General features: G+C 37.2%; 1 protein-coding gene across 4 annotated transcripts in view; it reads right to left on the bottom strand.

The window, feature by feature from the left end:
• The window catches only part of LOC131254869 (uncharacterized), a 134,945-nt gene that overhangs the window by 14,965 nt on the left and 94,365 nt on the right, over nt 1-25,615 (bottom strand). For 3 of the 4 annotated variants that reach the window (XM_058255573.1, XM_058255590.1, XM_058255580.1), the window contains 4 exons: nt 23,193-23,298; nt 14,444-14,514; nt 13,994-14,094; nt 3,157-3,252 (listed from right to left, as the gene is read on the bottom strand). In XM_058255573.1, the coding sequence (XP_058111556.1) occupies nt 3,157-3,252; nt 13,994-14,094; nt 14,444-14,514; nt 23,193-23,298 (374 nt within the window). The remainder of the gene's footprint in view (nt 1-3,156; nt 3,253-13,993; nt 14,095-14,443; nt 14,515-23,192; nt 23,299-25,615) is intronic. The other variant, XM_058255586.1, reaches the window with a different exon arrangement.

Here is a 25,615-nt window from a genome sequence, read left to right as displayed (position 1 = left end):
AGTAACAAGCCATGTTAACAACATCAGTCCATAGGTCCTTGCCCAACCCAGCATTACTAACCATGCATCGGGCCCTCTCCAAGAGAATCTGATTCATCCACTCAGCCACATCGTTTTGCTCAGGTGTGTGGCGCATTGTGTTGTGCTTTATAATCCCTTCATCCTTGCAGAATTGATTAAATTCAGTTGAAGTAAGTTCACCGCCATTACCTATCCTTAATACCTTTAACTTCCGCCCTATCGCTTTTCTACCATGGCCTTTCATTGTTTGAAATTGGTAAAAACATTGAATTTATTTTTTATGAAATAAATCCACACTTTCCTAGAGTAGTCGTCAATGAATATGACGAACCATGATGACCTTCTGACAGAAACCACGGGCGACGACCCCCATACATCAAAATGCACATAATCAAGAACACCCTTACATACATGTTTACCGGACTTAAAAGATAGCCTTGAATGTTTACCATATATACAATGCTCGCATATATTAAAATCAATGCTTTTAAAGACTAGAATTAAACATCGATCAGAAAGTACCTTCATGCCTTGTTCGCTCATGTGGCCTAGACGTGCATGCCACATACGTGCAAATGTAGAATCCACTACAACCGCTGCAGCTCTACTTGTTGAAGTGCTCCTGATTAGCCTATAAAGAATTCTATGCCTCTGTGCTTTCATAACTATGAGTGCTTCTTTTGAAACCTTAAGGACACCATTGAAACTGGTGAATCTGCACCCAATTGCCTCGAGTGCAGCAAGGGATATCAAACTCTTCTTCATGTGAGGAACATGCCTTACCTCAGTTAAGGTACGCTCCATATCATCAAACATCATGATGCGCACCGTACCAACACCCACAACATTACAAGCATTATCATTGCCTATAAATACCTGGCCATCATCGCACTCTCTGTAACTAGTGAACCAACTCCGATGATGAGTCATGTGATATGAAGTCCCAGTGTCCAAAATCCACTCACCCCTACGATCATTGTACAAGTGTCCGATCATAGACACTGACAACGCATCACTTCCATTTGTACCTTTATCAGACATGGCAGTATTGGCTTCACTGGAAGAAGCCTCTGAGTTCTCTTTTATTGCTTTAGGATTTGCACAATACTTCTTCATGTGCCTTGACATCCCACAATTCCATCACTTTAACTTTCCCTTGCCCTTGCCTTTGGATTTGGATCTTGATCGAGAAGATCCTATTTCCTGCTTAGAATTATGCATCAGTAAAGGCCCCCATGTTACTGTTTTTCTTTCTCATCACCTTTCCCTGAAGGGTTGAGATAACGGTGTCAACAATAAGGGACAAGTTACCGGTGCACAACGTGTCTTTAAAGGACTCATACAAAGCCGTGAGTGAATTCAACAAGATATATGCTCGATTTTCATCCTCAATCACTTCCTCCATATCCAGCAATTTGTAGATCATCTTGTTAAAATTGCTGACGTGGGTCTCAACATCTCCTCCCTCTGCCATCTTGAAGTTGAACAACTGCAACTTCAAGTGTAGGCGATTTTCAAGGGACTTCTTTGCATAGATGTCCTTTAACTTGGCCCACAAACCCACTGCAGTTTTCTCCCTCATGACGTTGTAGAGAACCTCATCTGTTAGGCACAATTGGATGAATGTTTTTTCTTTCTTATCCAATTTCTTCAATTCATCATCTTCCATAGATGTCCTCTAACTTCGCCCACAAACCCCCTGCAGTTTTCTCTCTCATGACATTATAGAGAACCTCATCCGTTAGGCACAATTGGATGGAGGTTTTCGCTTTCGTATCCAATTTCTTCCATTCATCATCTTCCATAGTTTCAGGTCGCTTCTCAAGGACCTTATCCAATCCTTGCTGAACTAATAGGCCAATCATCTTGACCTTTCATATTTCAAAATTAGTTATCTCAGAGTACTTTTCAACATCGAACTTCGGATTGGCAACCATTGATACTCACTTTCAAATTCAAGCTTGCACCCTAATATTATCTCTGATACCACTTGTTGGGGGACCGTGGAAGCACAAAGAGATGAATCAAGTGAAGTAATCCAATCACACCAAGCAAGCACAATGTAAACACAATGATTTTAACGTGGAAAAACCCTTGCGGAAAAAACTACGGCACCAAGCGACAGTAAACACTATGAAAGCAGAAATTACAAGAGATAGAGAGGATACCCGATTCGAACAAGCCTCGAATCTCCCTTACAAGCCCTTTGAAACCCTATGAATGAATTAGAAAGCTTAAGATACCTCCCAATCCCGATTATACTCCTATATATAGCATATAGGAGAATCCCAATCAAAATCGGAAACAAATCCCGCAAATACGCAACTCTGCCTAAATCTGCATATACGTTCAATGGCACTTCAATAGGACTTCGATGGCATCGACTAAAGTGTCGATGGCATTGAAACCACTTCGATGGCATCAAAATAATACCAAAACGTTCCAGCGACCAAACATGAAAATCTGGATGATACCGACGACATTGACCCAACCTTCGATGGCATCGAAAAAGGCACCTAAAGTGTCCAACAAACAATTCAATTTATTCCAGATATTTCCAATGGCATCAAACCTGTCATTGACAGACTGTTGAATTTATAGGAATTTACAGATTTAAGACATCTATCAACAGGCCAGGCCAACATTCAGGCTGTCCTGCAACTTAGGTAGGCCCCTGTGAAATTCAAGCATGGGTGTTCCCTCCCAACTCATTCCATTTTCTGTGGCCACCTTAGTTTTTGATCGGGCTGAGCTTTGGGTCCTAATGGTTTTATAAGGTGACAAATCTAAGAGATGGGTTGGATGGTGTGAATACATCACGTGGGCCCCACATATTCCTAGTACCATCAACAGGAGCATGCCCTATATAAATTATGGGTCATGAAGATTATTTTCAATCCTTATCAACATCTCTAATACATACTGTTAACTAAAATGGGTAGTCTTTCAATTATACGATCTTTAGATATCAGCAGTTGATCATTAAAAGATATTTTATACTAAGTATACTGCATCGAGTGGCTAGGACAAATGATGAACGTAAGGCAAATCTACCTGTTTTCATGACTACACATTACAAAAGATGCTACTGATAAGATGCATAATATAAGTACAAGACTATAGTACGGAAATTACCCTAACACAATGCGGTGTTGCACACAGACGACCTCTTGATAGTATTTCTGTAGTTTCGCCAATTTGGTATGCAATTTCATCTTCTCCAAAGATAACCTAATGCATTAAGAAGATGATCAAGTTAATGTGTAATTTCTGCTCTATTTACAGCATAATAATTACAAATTTCTGAGCCCACATCAATTCGAATAGTAATTTTTGAATACCACTTAAGGTCTAATAATTCAGATCATCCATCTCTCACATGCCCCAAAAGGACATTAAAGTTGGATATGAAGCTCATGCAACCTATAAATGATAGGAGTGATGTATTGGCGAGAATGTTACATCAAGCTCATTTAGTCGAATCTATAATTTTCTGCAATTTAGCTTCAACATGGGAATTTAAGTTAATCCATCAGTGTTAGCAAATCCCAATAAACACATTCCGAATTCGCACAGAGGAAAAAAAAAACACTAGGAGATAAACTAAAATAATCCATCTGCATGGGGAATGCCTCAACACAATGGTTTGGGGATGCCTCAAAAGTCTTACAGATTGAAAGATTCTAACTCTGCATTCACTTGGCTACAAACAGATGGTAAGAAAAAGAAACAACAATGGTCTGAAAAAGGTGAAAGAATGGATCATCTGATCTGGAAGGTTTTGGGGGCATACCTCATCTACAGTGGGAGATATTTAACCAATTTGTCTGGATCACCTAACCAGGGCCCTATACACATGGAATGCCATGATCAGCAAACCATTTGTGTCTGCTATCTTTTTGCATGATCAAATTCACCGTGCTCTGACAGTTTGGATTAACTGGGCCAATTTGCAATATCTGACAGTCGGCAATTGCCAAATCTGACAGTTTGGATTAACTGCAATATGTGTGGTCATTATCTGGTAAAATCCAGGAAGCTACAGGATTTTCTGAAAGTTTGAATTAAGTCAGACAATCAAGTCAAACAATCAAGGTGATGATAAGCACTCTGATAACAATCTTTGTTTGCTTGATGGTCATCTCCACAATGAAGATCTGGACTGGGTTTCTCTGACCAGTCAAGAGAACTCTCCATAGCACATCAGCATAGCTACTTTATGTGATATTACAGGGAAAAATATGTTGTGCGTGACTATGGGCAATACATGGAGATAATGCACAAATCCTGTCTCCTTTTTCCCTGATTGCTAAACATACATACGTACATACATAACTTGGCAGTTTGAGCAATTAACTTTTACATGTTATTAATAAAAGAGGAGTGCATGTGGGACCCAGTGGCATGTTTTAGGAATCCAAACCCCCATCCATCATGAGTCACTCGTGGTGTACATCGAGTCGAACTGAGTCGAGCTGGCCTCAGCTCGACTTGGCTCGGCCACTAGCTGACCTCAGCTCAAACTCGGCTCGGCTCAGTCCTCGAGCCTGACTGGCTAGTTTGGCTCGGTTCGGTCAGCAGGTCGGGCCAGTTCGAGCCAACATCGAGCCGAGTTCACCTGTGCAGCATTTTCACAAACACCTGGACTGCACCTTCAAAATCCCACTGTATGTAAAACAGCAACAATGGTTTTACAGGTATTTTATCAAACACCTTCCAAGCAACATAAAAATCAAGAAAAAAAGAGAGTATTTGTTTCATATACATACCTTGCCACCAGCCACACTTTGTTGAGTCATTTCATCAAACACTTGGTGAGCAACATCAATATCAAAGTAACCGAGTCACCGAACTGGTTCGATCCGAGCTGGGTTTGATCCGATTCAAGTAGAGCTGGGGCCAGCTCGAACTCATTTTCGAGCTCAAAAAATCAGCTTGACTCGGCTTGAACTCAGCTTCAAACTGAGTCGAATCGAGCTTTTTCAAGTCAAGTCGAGTGAGCTAACCGAGCTAGCTTGGTTTGTGTACACCCCTCTGAGTCACCTACTCAAGAAACCCCCCAACCCCAAAAATCAGCCAAATCCAAAACTCAGGTGAATCATAGAACATGGAACATGCTGAGAGGGAACACCCACAGTTGATTATAGTGAGGGGCCTACCGTGTTGTATATAAAGATTCTAGTCAGTGCAGACCCTTCATCCAGGCTAGATGAAGGGTTGGAAAAAAAATCACGCTGTTTTATGAGTTAGGTGTGCCCCCGTGAAATTTAAGGGTGAACATTCCCACCCAACTCGTTTCCTTCCCTGTGGCCCACTTCAATTTTGGATCAGGAAGAGTATTGGGCCTTGGGGTTTTTTTGAGGTGACATATACAATGGATGGGTTAGATAGTGTGAATACCGAATAGATCACGTGGGCCCCACATTTGGCTGGGACCATTGTAACGTTAGAATGGTATCAGTACCACTAGAGTGCACCCTTTTAAGAAAAGCTGATTCACATTTACACCAGGTCACAAAATTACTAGTCAGTCAAATTGAAGTTCTGATGATCTCTTCACCAGCATTGCACATGAAATTTTATTTTAAAAAAATTAACACCACCAGAGTTTTTTCAGGTTATATTTAGTCAAAGATTAGTAAAGGAAGTGAACCATTTCATTCAAAGAAGAAAATGTTGAATTGAAAAGCTTCCATAAGTCGTGATTCTCATAAGAAACAAAAACTAATAAAAACTATCCTTTGTTTGGAAATGTAGTAAATGATGAAGAAAAGAGAAGAAGAAAAGTGAGAGGAAAAGGAGGAGAGGAGAGAGCTTAGAATGCTCTACACGCCCCCATATCTCTTATATTATAATTAGAGCAATCACTTAATACAAGAAAATTACAATTATACCCTCTTACTAAAAGATAAAATAAACCATGACTTATGGGCCTAAAGACTATAGCCCAAATAAATAACAAAGGCTCAACATAAAGAGCACAACTTAAAGCGCCAGTAAACATGTCTATCACTCGATCTTAGGACTTGACAAATGACATGCATATTTCCTTGTTAGCAGCCGCTTTAATGAAATGACAATCGACTTCAATGTGCTTGGTTCTGTCATGATAGATTGCATTGTTGGCAATGTAAGACGCTGCTTGATGATCACTGCTTGATGATCACAATACAATCTGATAGAAGCATCCACCATGAACCCGAGCTCGCACATTAATGTCTTTAGTCAAAAAAGTTCGCATGTTGTATGGACCGTAGCCCTGCACTCTGTTTCTGCACTAGACTGAGCAACAACATTTTGTTGAACCAAGCACAAGGAGATTGCTTTTGGCGCTGTTGCTGGGGATTGACGGTTGCGTTTTCTAGATTTGTTTAGTTTTGGAATTAGGTTAAGATTAAGATTTTTCTACTTTTTATTTTTAGGTTAGGGTTTTTTCAGAATTATTTTAGAAACTAACTTTTCTTTCTATTTCCAGATTTAGAAACTTTCCTTTTTTTTTTTTTTTTTTTGAGAAACTAACTTTTCTTTCTATTTCCAGATTTAGAAACTTTCTTAATTTGTTTTTGGAAACTAACTTTTCTTTCTATTTCTATATTTGGAAACTTTCCTAATTTATTTTTAGAAACTAACTTTTCTTTCTAATTCCAGATTTAGAAGCTTTCCTAATTTGTTTTTAGAAACTAACGTTTCTTTTTATTTCTAGATTTAGAAACTTTCCTAATTTGTTTTTAGAAACTATTTTTTTTTTAAATTATTATTATTTTTTTAATTTTTAGAAACTAATTTGTTTTTAGGACTAACTTTTTGTTTTGCTTTTAGGTTAAGGTTTTTTCTGATTTATTTTTAGAAACTAACATTGTTTTTGGTTTTGTAGGATCCTAACATAGAACTCTCCAAACCGGTAAACTCCTTCTAACTTCTCCTCTACTTTCTATATTTCTCTAGGATTTTTCTCCTATTCCATTTTAGGATTAGGTTTAGGATTAGGGTTTCACCATGTATATGCACGAGTGGGAACGTCAGTATGTTAAGCTAGTTTTAGAGAATGCGAGAAATTGTGAAGGGTTGTCAGATGATTATGTTAGGAAACAACTTATGTCTCAAAATTTTTCTCAAACCATCATCGAGAACCAACCAGAATACAATGCTCCACCGGTTAAGAAGTCCTTACGCGATCATAGGCAGGAGAATAATTACACCCCACAGATTAAGAAAACAATACGTGATTGTTGGAGTTATCATAATTATGGGGGTGAGAACTATTATCACCCATCAGACAAGAAGAAAACAATGAGAGATTATATTATGGGTGATAATATGTACCAATAACCATCAGACTCTCCCACCTATGACCCGTACAACTATGATCAGTGGAAACATCAACATTGGAGAGATGAACCAACAATTGATTATAGTGACTATTCTCTTGGATCCCCTACCTTTGAAATCCAACAAAAAACGATCCAAGAGAATTCACGTTTGAATTTCACGGACTATCAAGAATAGTTCAACCAACTGATTGTAGGCATGATGAAATCATTGGAAGCGATTGAATTGCGCCTCGATAAAGTTGAAGAGGTTAGGTTATCACAATCTCAACCCAATCTAGAAACACAATGCGAGGAAAGTGATCCTAACTCACTTGTGGATAGTACTGAAATTGAGAATGAAAAGTTGGATTGTGTTAACGAGCATACAACTCAATTTCCCGAATAGTCAATCTCGATGACTGTCCAAAGGAATGATCGAGAGACATGGATGTCTTTCAAATATAATGATATTTACACGCTCCAGTTATATGACACACTTGACTTCAATGAGGAGGAAGAGGCTAGTTTATTCGAGCCTCAACTCAACCTAGGAAAATAGTCTGAGGAAAGTGATCTCATCCCACTTGTGAACTGTACTGAATTGGAAGATGATAAATATTGGGATGAGAATCATAAGTTTACAGCCCAAGATTCACCGGAATCAATTTCAATTATGGTTCAAGAAAGTGATCATGAGATACAGGACATTGTCGACCATAATGATCTACTCTACCTATCTGACACGTTTGATTTACATATGGAGGAAGAGTCCCTTTCAAGTGAACTGCATGACTCTTTTGAGGCGTGTGTAGACCACTCCCCCGATTTAGATTATAATATGATTAGGGAGATGGACGAGTCGCTCGATATGACTCTGGAATTTGAAACCACCCAGTTAAGGTCATCATTTGAGCTGTCAACCCTTGACGATATAGTCTCTACTGAGTAGTAGCAATGAACGCCTACTGATCCATAATTTGTCTATGCAGGGCAAGGCGAGATGTATCCGGTGACAATTGACTCTCATCAAGGTGAAGAACAAAAGATCATGTTTCCCTCTATTCTAAGAGAAGATAAAGGAATCATTGGGCATATCATCATAGACCTCAATGTGGAAAATAAGCTTCTCAACTGACTATCTCAACTCTCTGAAAAATCGCTTGGCATATTTTGTAGATTCAAATGATCCCATGATAAAATAAGTAATGGATGCCTTGCAAAACAATACCTCGGTGGTTGTTATTGACCGAAAGAACCCTTATTCTGAAGCCCCCTTTTCCACAGATCTTGAATGTTTGCCATTAAGGGAGGAGCTGAAAGTTGAACTGAAGCCTAAAACTTCGGAATATGTTGAGACTACATCACCTACTGAGAATTTCTCTGAATTTTATTTACTTGTAGTCTCTGATTCACCATGTTGCGCTAACTTTGAAACTTTCTGTCTCGGGTGAATCATATGTACTTTGGACACCTTAGGAGATTAAAAGGAAACTTTATGCTGAGGTCTAAAAATTTCTCTTGAAAATCATGCTTCCGGCATCTAAGCCTATTGCAAAAAGGGCTTTTGGATGATCTTGTTACGAAACCTACTGAGAAATTTATCAAGATACTGGCTGGAGGAGGAACCTTGCGGCATGACTAAGTAGCTTTCCCCTGTTTTTCTAGTTAGGTTTATTGCTTTCAAAGGATTTATGATTAGGATAGTTTTCTTTTTGCTATTTACGATAGTTTGCTCTTTGCTGTTTAGGAAAGTTTGCTTTTTGATGGTTTAATTCTTGTGCTAACCCATCTTCACATTGAGATATTTTGATAAAAAAAAAAAAACCTCAGAATTCCTTCTTCAGGTACTACCTTACCACCACTTCCCTTTTCTTTTCGTTGCCTCATTTGCATTGAATGCTTATCTCTTTTACATTGAGGACAATGTAAATTTTAGGTTGGGGGGTGTGGATTAGGTAGGCTAATCAGTTGTTTTCTTAGTCTTTGGGTGAACTTGTGAAAAATTGAGAATTTTTTTTTGAAATTTCTGCAAATTTAAGTGATCTCGAAGTTAATCCATGAATTAGAATTACAAGATACTTAATGTTGATGCCTTATGTTTCTTAGATTTTAGTCACTTGGGAGATCTCAAAATTAAGTTAAGTCATTGATCCTTGATTAGAAGTTTTAAACATTGATTGAGTCATGATTTCTCATGTTACATCCAGCTTACACATTAAAGTGTTAGTTTGATATTGAATTGTTAACTTGATGATTATTAAGCATAGAAGAAACTAACCTGGGGAATTTGTCCATCATGTTCAATGGGAAGAATTGAAAAGAAAGAAAAAGAAAATACCCAGCTAAAAAAAAAAAAAACAGTTGTCTTTGAAAATGGCTATCTATTAAAGATCTTTAAAAAGGTTGACATAACGTGAAAGCCATCGATGGAAAAATCAAAAGCTGGAGGAATAAAAGAGGGAACTAAAAGATGAACTGTAAGGCAAGTTTCGGTTTATGTTTTGGTTGTCCTGAATGCTCTTTTAATTATCAATGTTATCATGAAAGTGACGAATTGAACCTTTGATTATGATAAGTCTAAACTTCATTATACACCCATGAAACTCAATGTTTGGAATTGTTCTAATTGGAGGATTAATGCTTTGAACTTGATTATGAAACTTACCGAGTGCTAGAGTTTAGGAGAAGGTAATGCCTAACATTGATGTATTTAGAATTCTATTATCTGGATTGTTTTTTTAAAACCACTTGAGCTTATAGAAATTATCTTATGGTTCTTGAAATATTTTTCGCATACTTTGCTCGGAACTAGCAAAATGCTGGTTGGGGATTGTATTGAGGGTTAAATATTGCATATTATCCCCCATTTATATATTGGTTTTACGAACATGATAATGCTTAATGTACTATTTACTCATGTTTGTGTTGCAAGGTGAATTTAAGAGCTTGGATTGAAAAGGGTGCTAAAAGCATGGATTTAATGCTTAAGAATCACCAAGGCAAGGGATGGATCTTAGGAGACTAAGATTGAAGAATTCACATGCCAAAGATCCAAGAAAATCGAGAAATGAAGAGAATAAAAAATTTGAAGTGAAGAAAATGAATCCTGAAATCGTCCTGAAAAAGTATATTCTGAAACTCTAGGTTATTTTGTGAAATTGCGCAGAGTGAAGTCTATTTTGGGAAACTGCGCAGAGTGAAGTCTATTTTAGCAAATTGCATAAATTTGAGACGGTTTCTAGAGTTTTCCAACTAGGTGCGAAAGTTGAAGTTCCAAAACTATAAATAAGACTCCATAGGATGTTTCTAAGCATCTTTTAGGGTTCAAGGAGTGGAGCAAAAGGATGGAGAAACCGTCACCAAGAGTTTTTCTTCTTCCTTTGTTGTTTTCATGCTTTCTTCTAGGGTTTTAGATCCAATCATGTCTATGGTTGGCTAAACCTCTTAACTAGGATTAAGAGGTGAAGCTTGTAGCATGATGAGATGCTTCTATTGCTTTGATTCATGTTTATGTTGAACTCCATGGATTCCATTTTGATATTTAAGGAATACTTTCAGTTTTTAATGGTTTATTGTGAGTTAAATTACAGTAGATCTGCAATAGCTTTGAGTATCTTCTTTTCCTGATTTGAGATTGTGAAATTAGTAAGTCCTGTTGTTCACCATCGTCCCTTGGGCATAGTAAGGTGATGGAATCCTTCTTAATCTTCACAATTCTCCTGTTTTGAGATTATGAGAATGGTAAATCCTATTATTTGCCATTGTCTCTTGGGCATGGTTTGGTGATGGAATCCTTGCCAATTATCATAGTTCTCCTTTATTGAGAATTAGGTTAATGGAAGTTCAGATTTGGTTTTATTGATGTATTTTCCAATTGGATAGGATAGGACTCCAATTCTAATTGTGTTACTTGAATCAAGCAAGAGCGCTCCCTGATCACTACAAGTGGATCCTTGGCACCCTAGTTCCCACCTTTAAATTCTAGTTCCCACCTTTTAATTCTTAGTTTTAATTACTTAATTCACAATTACTCTCTCAATCACTTCAGAATTAGTTTTACATCTTCTTCTAGTTCTACTTCTAGTTAATTTCAGAAACGCACAAGATCAGTCCTTGTGGATTCGACCTCGGTCTTACCGAGATTATTACTACATCGTGACCCTACACTTGGGGTTGTGAACAATAAGAGTATCCTAAAAACAACACACTTTATAGCCTTGGGTTCAATTTATAAGAAACATAGTCAAATTGATTTACAAAGCATATACACCAAAAAACTTTAGGAGTTGAAAACAATTGACGTTGGGAATATATGATAAAAAAAGGAGTTTTACCACCTAAGACTGATGGAGGCATCGGGTTTATGAGAGAACATGCAATCAAAATTGCATCACTCAAAAAGCATTTCCAAGCCTTCATATTTAACAACAATGCCCTAACAACCTCCAATAAACGACGATTTTTATGCTTTGCAACTTCATTTGGTTGTGGTGTGTGCACATGATGTTTGATGAATGATGCCATGGAATAAAAAAGAGGAACAAAAATAATTCAATGTATATTCCTTAGCATTGTCAGATCTTAGAATACACACTTTAGCATCAAACTGAGTTTGTATTTGCATATGAAATTCTTTAAAACACGTAAATACCTCATAATGGCCTTTCATCAAATATAACCATGTCAAGCTAGAGCAATCATCCACAAAGATTAAAAAAGTATTTAAAATCAGATAAATTGGAAACATAAGCCGGACCCTGAACATCTGAATGTACCTAGTAAAAGGGTTTATCACTTTGTCCTCACCTGAAAGAACAAAAAAAAGACTTTATGATGCTTACTTAACTCACAAGCTTCACACTCAAGCCTGAACACATATGACAAAGACGGGAAAAGACTCTTCAAACTATTTAAAGGTGGGTGACCAAGCCTGGAATGCCATTGACAAGAAGTGACATTGGTCTGTAACGCAACCCTAGTCCCAGTTATTCCATGATTGAGGTAATAGAGTCCATTTAATTAATGTCCTCCACCAATCATCATTTACATCTTTAGATCTTGAAACTCACAACAGGAAGGATAGAATTTAATAGAACAATTTAGGGCTTTACTTAATGTAGTGATAGATAATAAGCTTAAAAGATACTTAGGAATGTACAAATTGAAGATAATGAGAGACCTAGAGTAGGACAGACCATGCCCACCTATATACATGAGTTGATGTACCATCAGCTAGTGTCACAAAAGAGATGGATGAGGACCGGGCTAACTGAGATAGCATTCTACGCTTACTGGTAATGTGATAGGAAGTGCTAGAATCCAAGGGACACTCAGAAGAAGTAAAACAAATTGTATTAGACTGGGCAAAAGTAGTTGTAGAGGAGTCAAAGGTGGAGTTATCTCTCAGAAGCTTGGTATATTCATTATTAGACATAATATTGTGTCAACTAAAGTACTTGACTCAACAGGAGTGGCAAACTTGAACGCATTCCCTCCAGAACCATCATCCAATGAGCAAACTTCATTAGCCCGAGCTGACTTTCCCACTAGGTCCCAACATGTATTAATTGTGTGATTGTTGAGGCCATAATGTGTGCAATATCGTTTAGCACGACCATAGCAATCACCAAAATCTGTCCCACAATCACCATAAGTAATCCTGCCTCCAACACGACCTCCCCTGAGTTTCTACCCCCAAACCGACCACCGGGACCATGACCACCTCAACTCCCTCCATAACCTTTGTCAGATGCAGAGATAAATGTACATTGAACTCTGGCGAAAGCCTCTATGACTAATGGGATCTCACTTCCTCCAAGAATCTAAGCTCTCACGAGTTCGAACTCAGGTTTGAGACTAGAAAGGAATTTGACAACATAGGATTTCTCCATATGTGTCTTCACACAGTCTTAATGTCTGTTGACATCAACTGATATACATTCAATTCTTCCCACATGCCCCCCAAGGCAAAATCGTACTCTCCCACACTCATCTCCTTGCTAGAATGAAAATATGTATTGAACATAGATTCAGTTGTAGATAAGAGATGGCCCACTTTAACCCATCATATGGGTACAACATAAAAATGAGCCTTACGCCCCTTTGTTGAACATGATTAAATCACTCACCAAGTGGTGGTACAATGAGGGAAAGGGATTAGATTGGGTCAGCCCCAAGCACGTTAGGGTTTCCCCACAAAGAAGACAAAGATGGGAGAGAGAGGTATAGAATAACTTACGCTTTGATACCTTGTAGTAAATGGATAAGAAAAGAAAAAAAAAAAAAAGCAAGAGGAAAAGGAAAAGAAGAGGAGAGCTTAGAATGCTCTACATGCCCCCACTTCTCTTTTATCATAATTAGAGCAATCACTTAATACAAGAAAATTACAATTATACCCCTTTGACTAAAAGATAAAATAAACCATGACCTATGGGCCTAAATATTATAGCCCAAGCATATAACAAAGGCTCAACACAAACCCAAACATATGACACATGAGTGACAGTGGGACCACATGTCTGGCCAGGGTGGCCCACATGTGTGGTCACAATGCATCAACACGAAATATTCATCAACTCATTGACAAATGAATCTAGGACAACATGAACATTTCTAAGGTATTAGAAAATTTTCAAGGCCAAATAAGGAACTGGAAAGTTTACTTTGACAATCTGATCAGTTCGTGTTCGAATATAAAGGCCAGCAGCACTATCAGGGCATGCTATTTCTACACCATCTCTTGTAAACTTACCACAGGTAAGACCTACATATGGCATCAAAAAGAGGAAGTTAATGCCTCAATCAAGATTAATAATTATACAAGTTCAGAGTTTGCCAGGTGAAGGAAATGTAATGTCTGGTCAGAATACTTATCAAGCAGCTCAACTACAGATATATAGGATTATCCACGGATAGGCAGAATAGAAATTTCACAGTAATGATATATTAGACATGAAAAGAATAATATATTTCTGATTCTTTCTTGCAAAAATGGACATTGGGCAGTTACATGTTTGGAAGCAGAGAATAAATGAAAATATGAATTCTACATACCCTTCTAAGATTTAACGAGAAAAAAGAAAGTAGAAAGGTTGTGGAAGCAAATCTATCACCTGTAAGAGAACCAAAGTCAGTATGCCATCCACACCATGATGACATGGTGCCAAGATCTTGGGTACAATCACTGCAAGATAATTGCAAAATATTCCAGGAATTGTTAAATATTCATCCATGAGAATAGCAAAAGCATCAATCTTTTTTTTTCCCCTCTGTACTCAGAATTCTATGGAAAAAAAAAGTTGTAACCTGTGACTGAAGAAGCAATCTTCTGAGAGAGATGTTTGTGCCAGTAAAATGTTGGGATCAGCTTTATGAATCCTATTTCAACTATAATCAAAGTTCCCTTCCTTACAAGGGCCTTATCCAGTGTTCTTAGCACATGGTCAAACCATCTCAATTGGCTCTCCATAATTTTATCTCCAATTAGGGCTCTGCTCCCAGGTTGCTTCAAATGACCTTATTCTTAATTCCATCCTACCTAGTTTTCCCACACATCCATCTCATTACATCATAGATGATACGAAATAATATAACTAATAGAATCAAATATGGATTAGACACATAGTTGTGACAAATCCAACATACACATTGCAGACGAGTACATCGATAAAGAACAGTCCAAATCGCAGGACCCATTATGGATGGAGTATAGGCTAAAAATCACACTGATCAGATGATCTTATCCATCAGATATTTGCCATTGAGGTTTGACTGCTGACTGTTTTTTAACCAACTGATGGCCACCAATTACATGGTTAGGATCATACAGTCAGTGTAGTTATTTGAAATATGCTCCAAAGACAGCAAGGTCCACAATTTGGATGGTCTTGATCAGTGTTCGAAATATCGGTACCGCGTTATGTATCGCATTCTTGGGATACGGATACATATCGGTTATCGCATGAGATATCGGTCGTATCGTGTAATGTATCGCTGTTGTTGGAAACATGGGGAAACATTGGGAAATTGGTTGAATTTTTCAATGAAACTTCAGTGATTGTTAAAAAAGACAGCAATACACACTTATAAATCAAAATGTTACAAAAAGCAAGTACACATAATATGTTTTCTTTGTATGGGGTACTAATCTATGCGTTGTCTAACTGAATTGATGCAAGTATAACAATGTTTATTCATATAATTTATAAATGTAAGAAGACGTGTGGAAACACAAGCAATGCATTCAAAAGCGAAAGAAGAATCACTAGATTAGGTTACACACATGCTTGATTTGATGTTTGGACACAAAGATTGCAAATGATTTGCGAGAAATTGGGAAACTTTGATTTTTTTCAAATTTCCACAACTCGGCCCATCTCCTCCAAATCTTGAAATTGAAGCTCCCAATCCATGATTTTTCATGCTAACAATTTGACACTAATTTAACATGATTTACAGAAAATAAATGGATCAAAATTCGAAAATGCTCACCAGATCAAACATGTGGGATATATCGCACTACTTGTGCGTTTCGTATCGCACTGGTGGGATACAAGATATATCGGCCAATATTTAAAACACTGGTCTTGATTGACTTACATGTATCTCAGTCATATGTACACCATTTAAGAAATGGCGAAAATGCATGTAGTAGTCTAGCCCATCAAATACATACATATATGGTGAACAAGAGGAATGCTCACTCGCGCACTAGTTCTCACAAGAACTTGTGAGAACTTTTTGAGAACTCATCTCCCGTGATATGAGTGCAAGATCTGAACCGTCCATGTGATGCAGCCCCCATGAAACCCCCTTGGCCCAACTTTTACCCTGGTCCAAAACTTTAGTGCCCCATGGAAAAACAAAACAGTTTCCTCCCTTGATTTGCCTCTCTCTTTTGCCATGGCCCACCAACGTATTGGATCAGGGTAAAAGTTGGGCTCTAGAGGTTTCATGGGGTGTTGCATCACGTGGATGGTTCTGATCTTGCACTTACGTCACGGGAGATGAGTTCTCAAAAACTTCTCACGAGTTCTCGTGAGAACTGGTGCGCAGATGAGCATTCCTCTGGTGAACAAAGAGTTTGCTCAAATAGGAGAGCCAAATTTTGATTGTAAGGGGACAAAGGCTTGCGGGTGAAAGAGTAAATGAACAAAGATGGAAAAAGACCGTACCCAACGGTTCACAAGCAGTTGAGTATTCATTCCATAAGGGCTTATTTGATCCAATCGCACCACATAATCCTTTAAAAGGTGTTCTAAGTGAGTTATTTCAGCTACACGGTTTCTTTCCCTAGATTCAAAATTAGAGCGCCAGGCTCAGTTATTTGTCACGAACTTTAGTTCAGCCCAATCAACGACGCAATGTCCAAGGACAGAGGCTAAATTAGTGCCCTCATTAGTGAGAATTGTGCAAGCTTGGAATTTGGGACAAGTAGTTGAACAAGGTTATTAACTAACTGGTTTACATGGCTACAAGCTGACACAGTAGTCGTCTGTAGTTGCGACATTCACAGCATTTCATGCCCCCGGCAAGCCTATTACAGCTCGTCTAGTTTCTGGAGCATGAAATAGTTCCAATAAGGAATAAGCTAATTGTACATCTATTTGTCACTTGTGGTGATAAAAGGCACATAATGAGCTAGAACGAGGACATAACAATGGCATCCCACACATGGAGAGAAAATGAAGAACAGAAACAAGCTTTAAAACTAGGAATAGTTTCTAGTGAAGAATCACAGGTTGAAGATAATTTAAACTGTGCTATGGAAGATCGTTCGAAATATTGAGGTTTTTTTTTGGAATTTCCTGGTTCCCAATGCCAACTTGACAGGATAGCACCAAAAGTGAGATATATTCACGACCTTCCCTATACATAACTCACACATGACTTTGGGTGGAAACGTGAGAAGCAGAAGCTTGATCATTCCATTTCCTCAATGCCCCTGAGGCAAAGCCTACCTGTTGCTTCTGAGGTCCAGCCAGTTGCAATTTGACAGTACGTCCAAACCAAATGCACCTTTAGTCATGGGATTCCCCTAGAAACTGCTCAGCATCCCAACAAATAGCTTACCCCAAGCATAAGGAGAAGGGTGGGGGGGGGGGGGGGGCGTGTGTTAACCCACATGGCAAGACAACAACAACAGACTGATAAATAAGTAATGACCTACAGGATATGTTTGTGCAGAAACTTTTTTTGTAACATCATCCATGTCATTCCTTGTGGCAGAAAGGAATTTGTAATTTTATCATATGCCGGGTCCTTATATCAATGTTCTGATTAGAGACAACAAATTTTCACAAGGATTTTAGGTGGCAATCTACTGAAATAACTCCTGAAGAGAGACCAGTGTCTTCCACTTCTAGATGTTCCATGGAATACATGCCGTAGCATTACTAGTAATGTAGCTGACTGAAAATTGATTGACGCAATGGCTGTTTGGATACACACCAATTCTGACATGGTTTCTATTAATTTTCACCATCGGCCCAGTTGGAAATTTGTGAAAGCAAATCAATGTTGTCAAATCGCCTAAGTGATTGTATACGGCCCACCATGTGTGATAGCTTATGCGATCGCACATCTTTTTTTTTTTTTTTTTAAAAACAAAAAAATGGGAAAAAAATCTGATTTTTCCCCACAAAGACTTGACTACTTTAATTTGGTTTTGTTTATCTATTTCAATTTTCAAACTAATTTGTGTACTATTACTGTACTATCTAAAGCTATAATAACTAATAACTAAGTTAAACCATTAACCATAAGATATAAAAAACTAAAAATTAACAACTCAACAACTTATTAATAAAAATTTAATACTTTAATTGATAAACAAAATCTACAAAGTACAAACTACTAATCTACTATACACATTGTTCCCTCTCCCATTGTGGCACATCACCACCACCACCATCGTCGTCATCATCGTCAGAGTCATTTCCTTCTTCAACATACAATTCATCTTTTTCTGTTTCTTCATCATCTGTCTACACAAGTTGATCATCCACGTCTAATGGTCGAGCATCTTCTTCTTGTACTTCTTCAATCTCAGTATCATCTTCTTCTCCTTGACTACTAGTAGGCCTCATGCTACTGCTTGCCCCTCGAACTCCTCTTCTCCGCTATTAAGAACCTTCGCTAGGTGTCGATCCATAAGCGACGTCTTCAACTTGGGCCCATGTAAGGGACTCGCCGGCAAAGACTGGATTCTCTATCCCCACAAGCCACTCACTATCTGCCCCCAAATCATCTAAATTGATAGGATCGTAGAATCCAGGCATTTCTTGCCTAGCCTAAAATCTTTTCCGCAACTTCTAGTTATACTGAATAAAACCAGGTTGTTCAGTTTTTGTTGTCTGAGACGATTTATTTTTTTTTGTGTGAATTTTTATAATATTTAAAACATGAATTAGCAATTTAGCATTGAAATTTGAAACTGAAAGTGAATTATATAACTTTAAGTTGTAAAACTTACCGACTCGAATGTACTCCAGTTGCACTCACAACCGCTCAAAGAACACGCAAGGCCAAGAATTCTCATGGCCAACATCTATAGTGTTGAATCTATCCTAGTCAAGTCAACTCCATACATAAACCACCAGTCAGCTGTGCAAATACGTTTAAGTTAGAAACTTTCTCACATAGACTTCTTACATTGTAAGCTATAAAACTTCGTAGAATTGCATACTTGGCAATTTCATACTTCTATGCTTAATAACAATCTCTCTTAACCAAACCCATGCACTCTTCCTGTAGAAGTCCAGCTCACGAGAAATTTTATCATGTTGGTCTTTTTCTGGAACCATTCTTTCTAGAGCGCTAAGAAATCCAACCATATGCAACGCCGTTGTCACAGTTCAATCGGTAGACGCAAAGAATACAGCCAGATTAAGGATGTAAGCAGATGAATATAATGGGGATGACATTTGGTTGCCCCATCTAACATTTATAATATTTAGGATGGGTTGGTAATCACATTCTTTATAGTTGAAGTGTTCCATGATTTTGTTTCTAGCCCTCTCCATCGCATCGTAGATATAGCCCATGGGTGGCTTTTCATCACCATCCACCAATCCCAACACACTTACTAAGGGTTCCGATGATTTTAAGGCCTTTACCACTTGATTCCAAAATGATTGGGAAAGAATGATTTGTTGGACTAACTTTCATTCCTTCTTTGACCAGGTTGATTATTTCAATTGGCTGACACTACAAAGGACCAAAGTTAAACTTTCTTCGAATTTAACCTTTGTAGTGTTAAGAAAGTTGTTGCGGGTCATGGTTAACGGAAGCACCCAAGGTGGTTTCTCATGTAATGGAGAAGAAGGCATGCTTGTACATAAAAATCATGATTCTCCTAGCCCTAGTAATTACTTTAAGATATAACGTACGTACCTACATCTTCTAATATTATATCAATACAATGTGCCACGCACGGTGTCCAAAATAAACGTCGCCTCTTCTCCATAAGAAGGTGACCGACAACTATATAATTAGTTGCGCTGTCCGTGATAACTTAGACAATATATTCCTCTCTTACCGCTTCAATTACACTATCTAACAATTTGAATAAATAATTGGTTGTGTGGGAATGGGTCAATATATCCACAACTTTAAAAACATTGTCCCAGTTGGACAATTTACAAGAAAGTTTATCAATGAATGAACGAATCTATTGGTCCATCCATAGGCCATTAACAAACAACCATAGATTTTCCAACTTTCTTTGTATTTACAGATAAAGTTTCTAGTAAACTCTACCTCATTTGTTAGGCAACTCTCCATCACTTCATGATAGGAAGGGAGTTTCAAGCCAGGTCTAAATTGACCTATAGCTGCAACCATTAGTATGAAACCCTTCATCTTTACTATGTTAAAAGCTACACCAACTTGATACAACCACTTTGCATCCGTTGCACTTACCCTTTTGGTTAACCATATCTTCCAAATGTGATCCATAGTACCTATCCATAGGTCCATGCCTGAGGGCTTTTTTGGTGGCCGATCTAGATCGCCCTATGGATGTAGGTGGTGTAGATTCATCCAAATCTACTACATCGATGTCCTCATAAGCTTCTCTCTCCATAAATTCTTGTATAGCCGTTATGTCATGTCTTTTTTGAGCATGCTTGTCCATGTACTCCATGATTTCCCTACGGATCTCCGGAGTAATATTGGGACATGCTCTTGCATTTGCTCTCGATGCATGCACAAGGTATTGTTTATGCCAGCCAATACCACCGGAACTTATGAATCGACATAGATCACGCACTACCTGGGACTTTTCACTAGCACTTCGATAATGCACAAGGTATTGTTTATGCCAGCCAATACCACTGGAACTTCTGAATCCACATAGATCACGCACTACCTGGGACTTTTCACTGGCACTTTGAAAATGCCTATACTTCCAACCCGGGTCATTTGACTTCGGCTTCAAAGTAGAAGATTGGGAAGAAATGATGACACTAGATAGTAGGTAGTGAGTAGTGACTGTAGTGTGCTAGTGTATGAGCACGTGTGTATTAGAGTCTTAGACAAATAAGATACATGTAGTAACTACTAAATAGTAAATATCAAATTAGTTACTAAACAAAGTAAATAATAAATATTGATTACTAAATACTAAATATTAAATGCTATTATACTAATGTAGAGAGAGAGAGAGAGAGAGAGAGAGAGAGAGAGAGAGAGAGAGAGAGAGAGAGAGAGAGAGAGAGAGATTATGGTGGTGACTGGTGAGTTACAAATTACAATCTTAAAATCGCTTAAAATGAAGTATTGAGTCTTGAGTCTCATGATTCTCGAATCTTGAACTTGGAAGTCCTTTAAATTTTTTTTATTTTTTTATTTTTTAAAGATTGAACTTGGAAGTCTTGAAAGTTGAACCTCTCTTGAAGTCTTGAGTCTTGAATCTTGATGTAAATGTCTTCACACTTGATGCTTGATAAAATAAATGAGTAGAAACTGAAAACTAGAAACTAGAAACTAAGAATGAATGAATGAGCCACAAACACAAATACTTATACAATTACAATTTACAAATTACAACGAAACAAAATAAAAGAGAATGTTGGGTGACTTGACTCTTGAGTTAACTAGTTGAGTCTTGATAAATGATAATTCTAATGAAAGAATAGATCACATAACACAAGTTAGAATAGAGATTAGAATGAGAGAGAGAGAGAGAGAGAGAGAGAGAGAGAGAGAGAGAGAGAGAAGAGAGAGAGAGAGAGTGAATAAGAAAATAAAAGAGAATTAGAGAATAGAGATAGAAACTAGAAAGAGTAAATAAGAGCATAGGTAGTGTTCTTCTTGTCTTCTTGCTTCTTGAAGAATGAAAAAAGTAGGTAGTGTAGTGATTCATTTTCTTACCTGATCTTGCCTTCAAACGAAATAGTAAAGACTAAGACTTGGAGAAATTATGAAAGAGATTAAGAGAGAATGGAGGGCTTTAGAATGATTTAATGAGAGAGTGTATGAGAGCTTTAGAGAAGATATGTTTTAAATGGAGAAGGGGGTAGAGCCTTTTTATAGGCAAAAGCTTCGGAAAAAAATTAACGCTCCAATGGTCAGAATATGTGATTATGAGATATGCGATTACATTATTTGACATGTGATTGCATACCATGCTGGTCGCATATGCCATATGCATGGCATTATGCGATTATGTGATCACATATGACAACATTGAAGCATATCCATATTTTGATTGGATGTTTCTATGAGAGGCTTTTGCAAATAACAATCTAAATAATAGGGTATTTGCCCTATTACAATACCCACATAAAAATAATACGTTTGCAAATAACCACATCATTAATCCATGGTATTGCAAGTACCCACTTTTGGTTAGTATTTCCTAACGACCATCAACTTCTTTGCATATTTTGAAAAATGACAAAACCACTTGTCCCCTAAAACCTCTCTCTCTCTCTCCACAACTAAAAAAATGAATTTAAAATTATTTTGTGGTATGTTCCATGTGGAGGGGAATTAAAGGATTTATGTTCCCATGGAGTATAATTTTATGGTATGTTCCATATGGCTATTTTTGTCATTTTCTAATGGCTGCTAACTTAAGTTACAAAAAACTAACGGAATGTGGGTACTTGCAATAACGGCGAATTAACAATATGGTTATTTGCATTTTTATGTGAGTATTTGCAAATACCCTATTATTGATGTAGGAATCTACAAAACCCCTTTCCAATATCAACAAACACAATTAATATGAGCTAAATTCAAAAGCATATGGCACACTTCTTTTTTAGTCACATCAAATAAACAGGATTCCTGGCCCCCGTGGCATTGGAGGTCTCCTTCATGACAATGGCATTTCTTTGTGTTCAATGAAATTCATTTCTTTTCTTCAAGGCTGTACATTATGTTTGTCCATAGTGGCGGAGAGGCAAATTTGCTAGAAGATATTTTAGTTAGAGGGGAGTTCTTCCCCCTGCTCTTCTCATAGGAAATTTGTTTCCCCTTCTTGATGTATTATTCTCTTTCCTTGCATAAGTCACCATTATCCTTTAGAAAAAGAAATCTAGTCAACAGGAGTTCTCAAGAATAATAGAATTCAATTCAACAAGCTATTGATTGTCACACATTTCAGCCAGTGAAAGACCAGAAGAGTAGAACAAAAATCTCACTGAATTCTAGCATCTATGCCTATTCATTATGTAATTTATCGTTACTCTACTGTATTTCTAATTTCAATATGGAAAGCAGTGAATCTATAAATCAAATCAGCCACATACACAAAAGACACTGCCATGTAACCTTGTGAATGCAAATTGAAATCATGCAGCTAAACTGTTGTTTACAAACTCAGAAAATATAAACATGATAAGCAATAATCACCTCTGTGGTGCTGGAAAGTAATATAGCAGACGAGCTTTGTGGCACCGAGAACGTAGAAGTATCTGCTTGAGGCTTTCGTCATTGCACGACTGGTCCCCTTTGGTTACTAATTGAAAATATAAAGAATCAGCAAACTCACATGCACAGAAGGTTCTTCGCAAAGTAACATTTAAGCGACATGATGGATCTACAAGAATGATATTTACTATGAACTGTCATAAGATGTTTGATTGGAAGAAAGTGCTATTTTGTTTGATGCAGAAATGGTATAGGCAGTGTTGGAAATATCGGTATCTCACTACGTATCGCACCCTTGGGACATGGATATGTATCGGTTATCACATGGGATATATCGGTTGTATTGCGCAATGTATAGCTGTTGTTGGAAACATCGGGAAAAATTGGGAAACTGGTTGAATTTTTCAATGAAACTTCAGTGATTGTTAAAAAAGACATCAATACACACTTATAAATCAAAACATTACAAAAAAAACAAGTGCACCTAATAGCTTTTCTTTGTATGGGTTCCTAATCTATGCGTTGTCTAACTGAATTGGTATATTCATATAATTTATAAATGTACGAAGACATGTGGAAACACAAGCAATACATTCAAAAGCAAAAGAAGAATCACTAGATCAGGTTACATACATGTTTGATTTTATGATTAGAGACAAAGATTGCAACAGATTTGTGAGAAATTGGGAAATTTTGGTTTTTTTTTTTTTTCAATTTTCTGCAACTCGGCCCATCTCCTCCAAATCTCAAAATCGAAGCTCCCAATCCATCATTTTTCATGTAAAACATGAAAAATCATGGATTTGTAACAATTCGATACCGATTTAACATGATTTATTGAGAGAAAAAATAAAAAAAATAAAAATCGAAAATGCTCACCGGATCAAACATATGGGATATATTCCACTACTTGTGTGTTTCGCATTGCACATGTGGGATTCAAGATATATCGTGGGATATATTGGCTGATATCGTCAATACTTAAAACACTAGTATAGGTATGGCTTACCTTGCCATAACCTAATTAGATGGACCATTCTTTGATATATCCTCCATCAGATGATCCTATCCATCAATGAAAAAAGGACAATTAAAACCAATGGCCCACATATAATAGAGGCTCAATCAGATAGGATCAACCGTAGGGGAGACCTTTCAGGTATGTCCCGTCCACCACGGGCCCTCCATCTGAACAATTTGGATCACCATATGGTAGGGCCCACATGTATAACTTTCCTCAAGCAAAGTTATAATCAAACATTGTGTACTTATTTTTCTCAAAGATATATTTCCTCATTTATCATATGTTTTGGGTGAGACTTACAAATTTTGGGATCTTACATGAAACTACTAAATGGACAAAAGAAACATAATAAAAATAACAAATAAACCTGCAATACTATAAAGATTTTAAAATGTTTTGAAAACTAGAAATATAATTGAGTTTGACTTTCATATGAAAAGGCCATTTAACTTAGAAAAAAACACAAGGTACATCTTATAACTCTGAAAAAAGACACCAAGCACATGTTATAACTCAGGAAAACAAAATCAAGCAAGTTATAAGCTGACATTTAGAGTCACCAGTGGACTCTAACATGAAATAATCAAAGGAACAAAGGTAATTGAATAACTGTCCAGCATAAATTCTGTTCAAACTTCAACCTTTCTCATTGACAAATTGTTATGGATTAAAGAACTAAGGTTCTGTTTGGTAGACGCCTAAAAATGCGTTAATCGCATTTTAGTTAACAGTAATTATGTATTAGAGATCAAGAGTTCTAATATATAAATACTGTTAACTAAAATGAGATTAACTCATTTTAGGCGTCTACAAAACAGGGCCCAAAATATAAAAGAAATCAACCTCTTGCTACCATCAAGTCTCAAAGAATGGGCTGATAAGCACTGGTTATAGAACATGATAAACTCAATACTTTTTCTTTTTTTTTAAACTGTGAGAAGTGGTTGATGAGCATTGCAAGCAAAATGGCTAGGGAGAGAGAGAAACAGAGGGTCTATCAACAAGTCCTAATCAGAATAGAGAACTTTTCCATAAAGAACTCATTCACCCAAAAGAGAAAAGAGTCTCCATTAATGTTCCTTATGATTATGAGATATAGAACACCTATTATCAACATTCAGGTTCAAAAGTTCAATTTTTGAGCTTTCATAGTCAGGCATAAACATCTGAAACTTACAAATATAATACAAAGTTTCTTCCATGATCATTGTTCACCTTCCATAAAATCAATAATTAGCTGACTGATTCTGTCTAATTTCACAAAGAATTCTCCAAGGCAAAACACAATAAGCTGTAGTTGATTATTGCAATCATCAACAAACAATGGAAATCTATGTTCCCTTTCAAAAAATAAAAGAAAAAGAAAAAGAAAAGCAAAGTT

This window comes from Magnolia sinica, chromosome 1 (genome assembly GCF_029962835.1).
Source record: "Magnolia sinica isolate HGM2019 chromosome 1, MsV1, whole genome shotgun sequence".
Lineage (NCBI taxonomy): Eukaryota > Viridiplantae > Streptophyta > Magnoliopsida > Magnoliales > Magnoliaceae > Magnolia > Magnolia sinica.
This window is presented reverse-complemented; position numbering and strand designations above follow the sequence as displayed.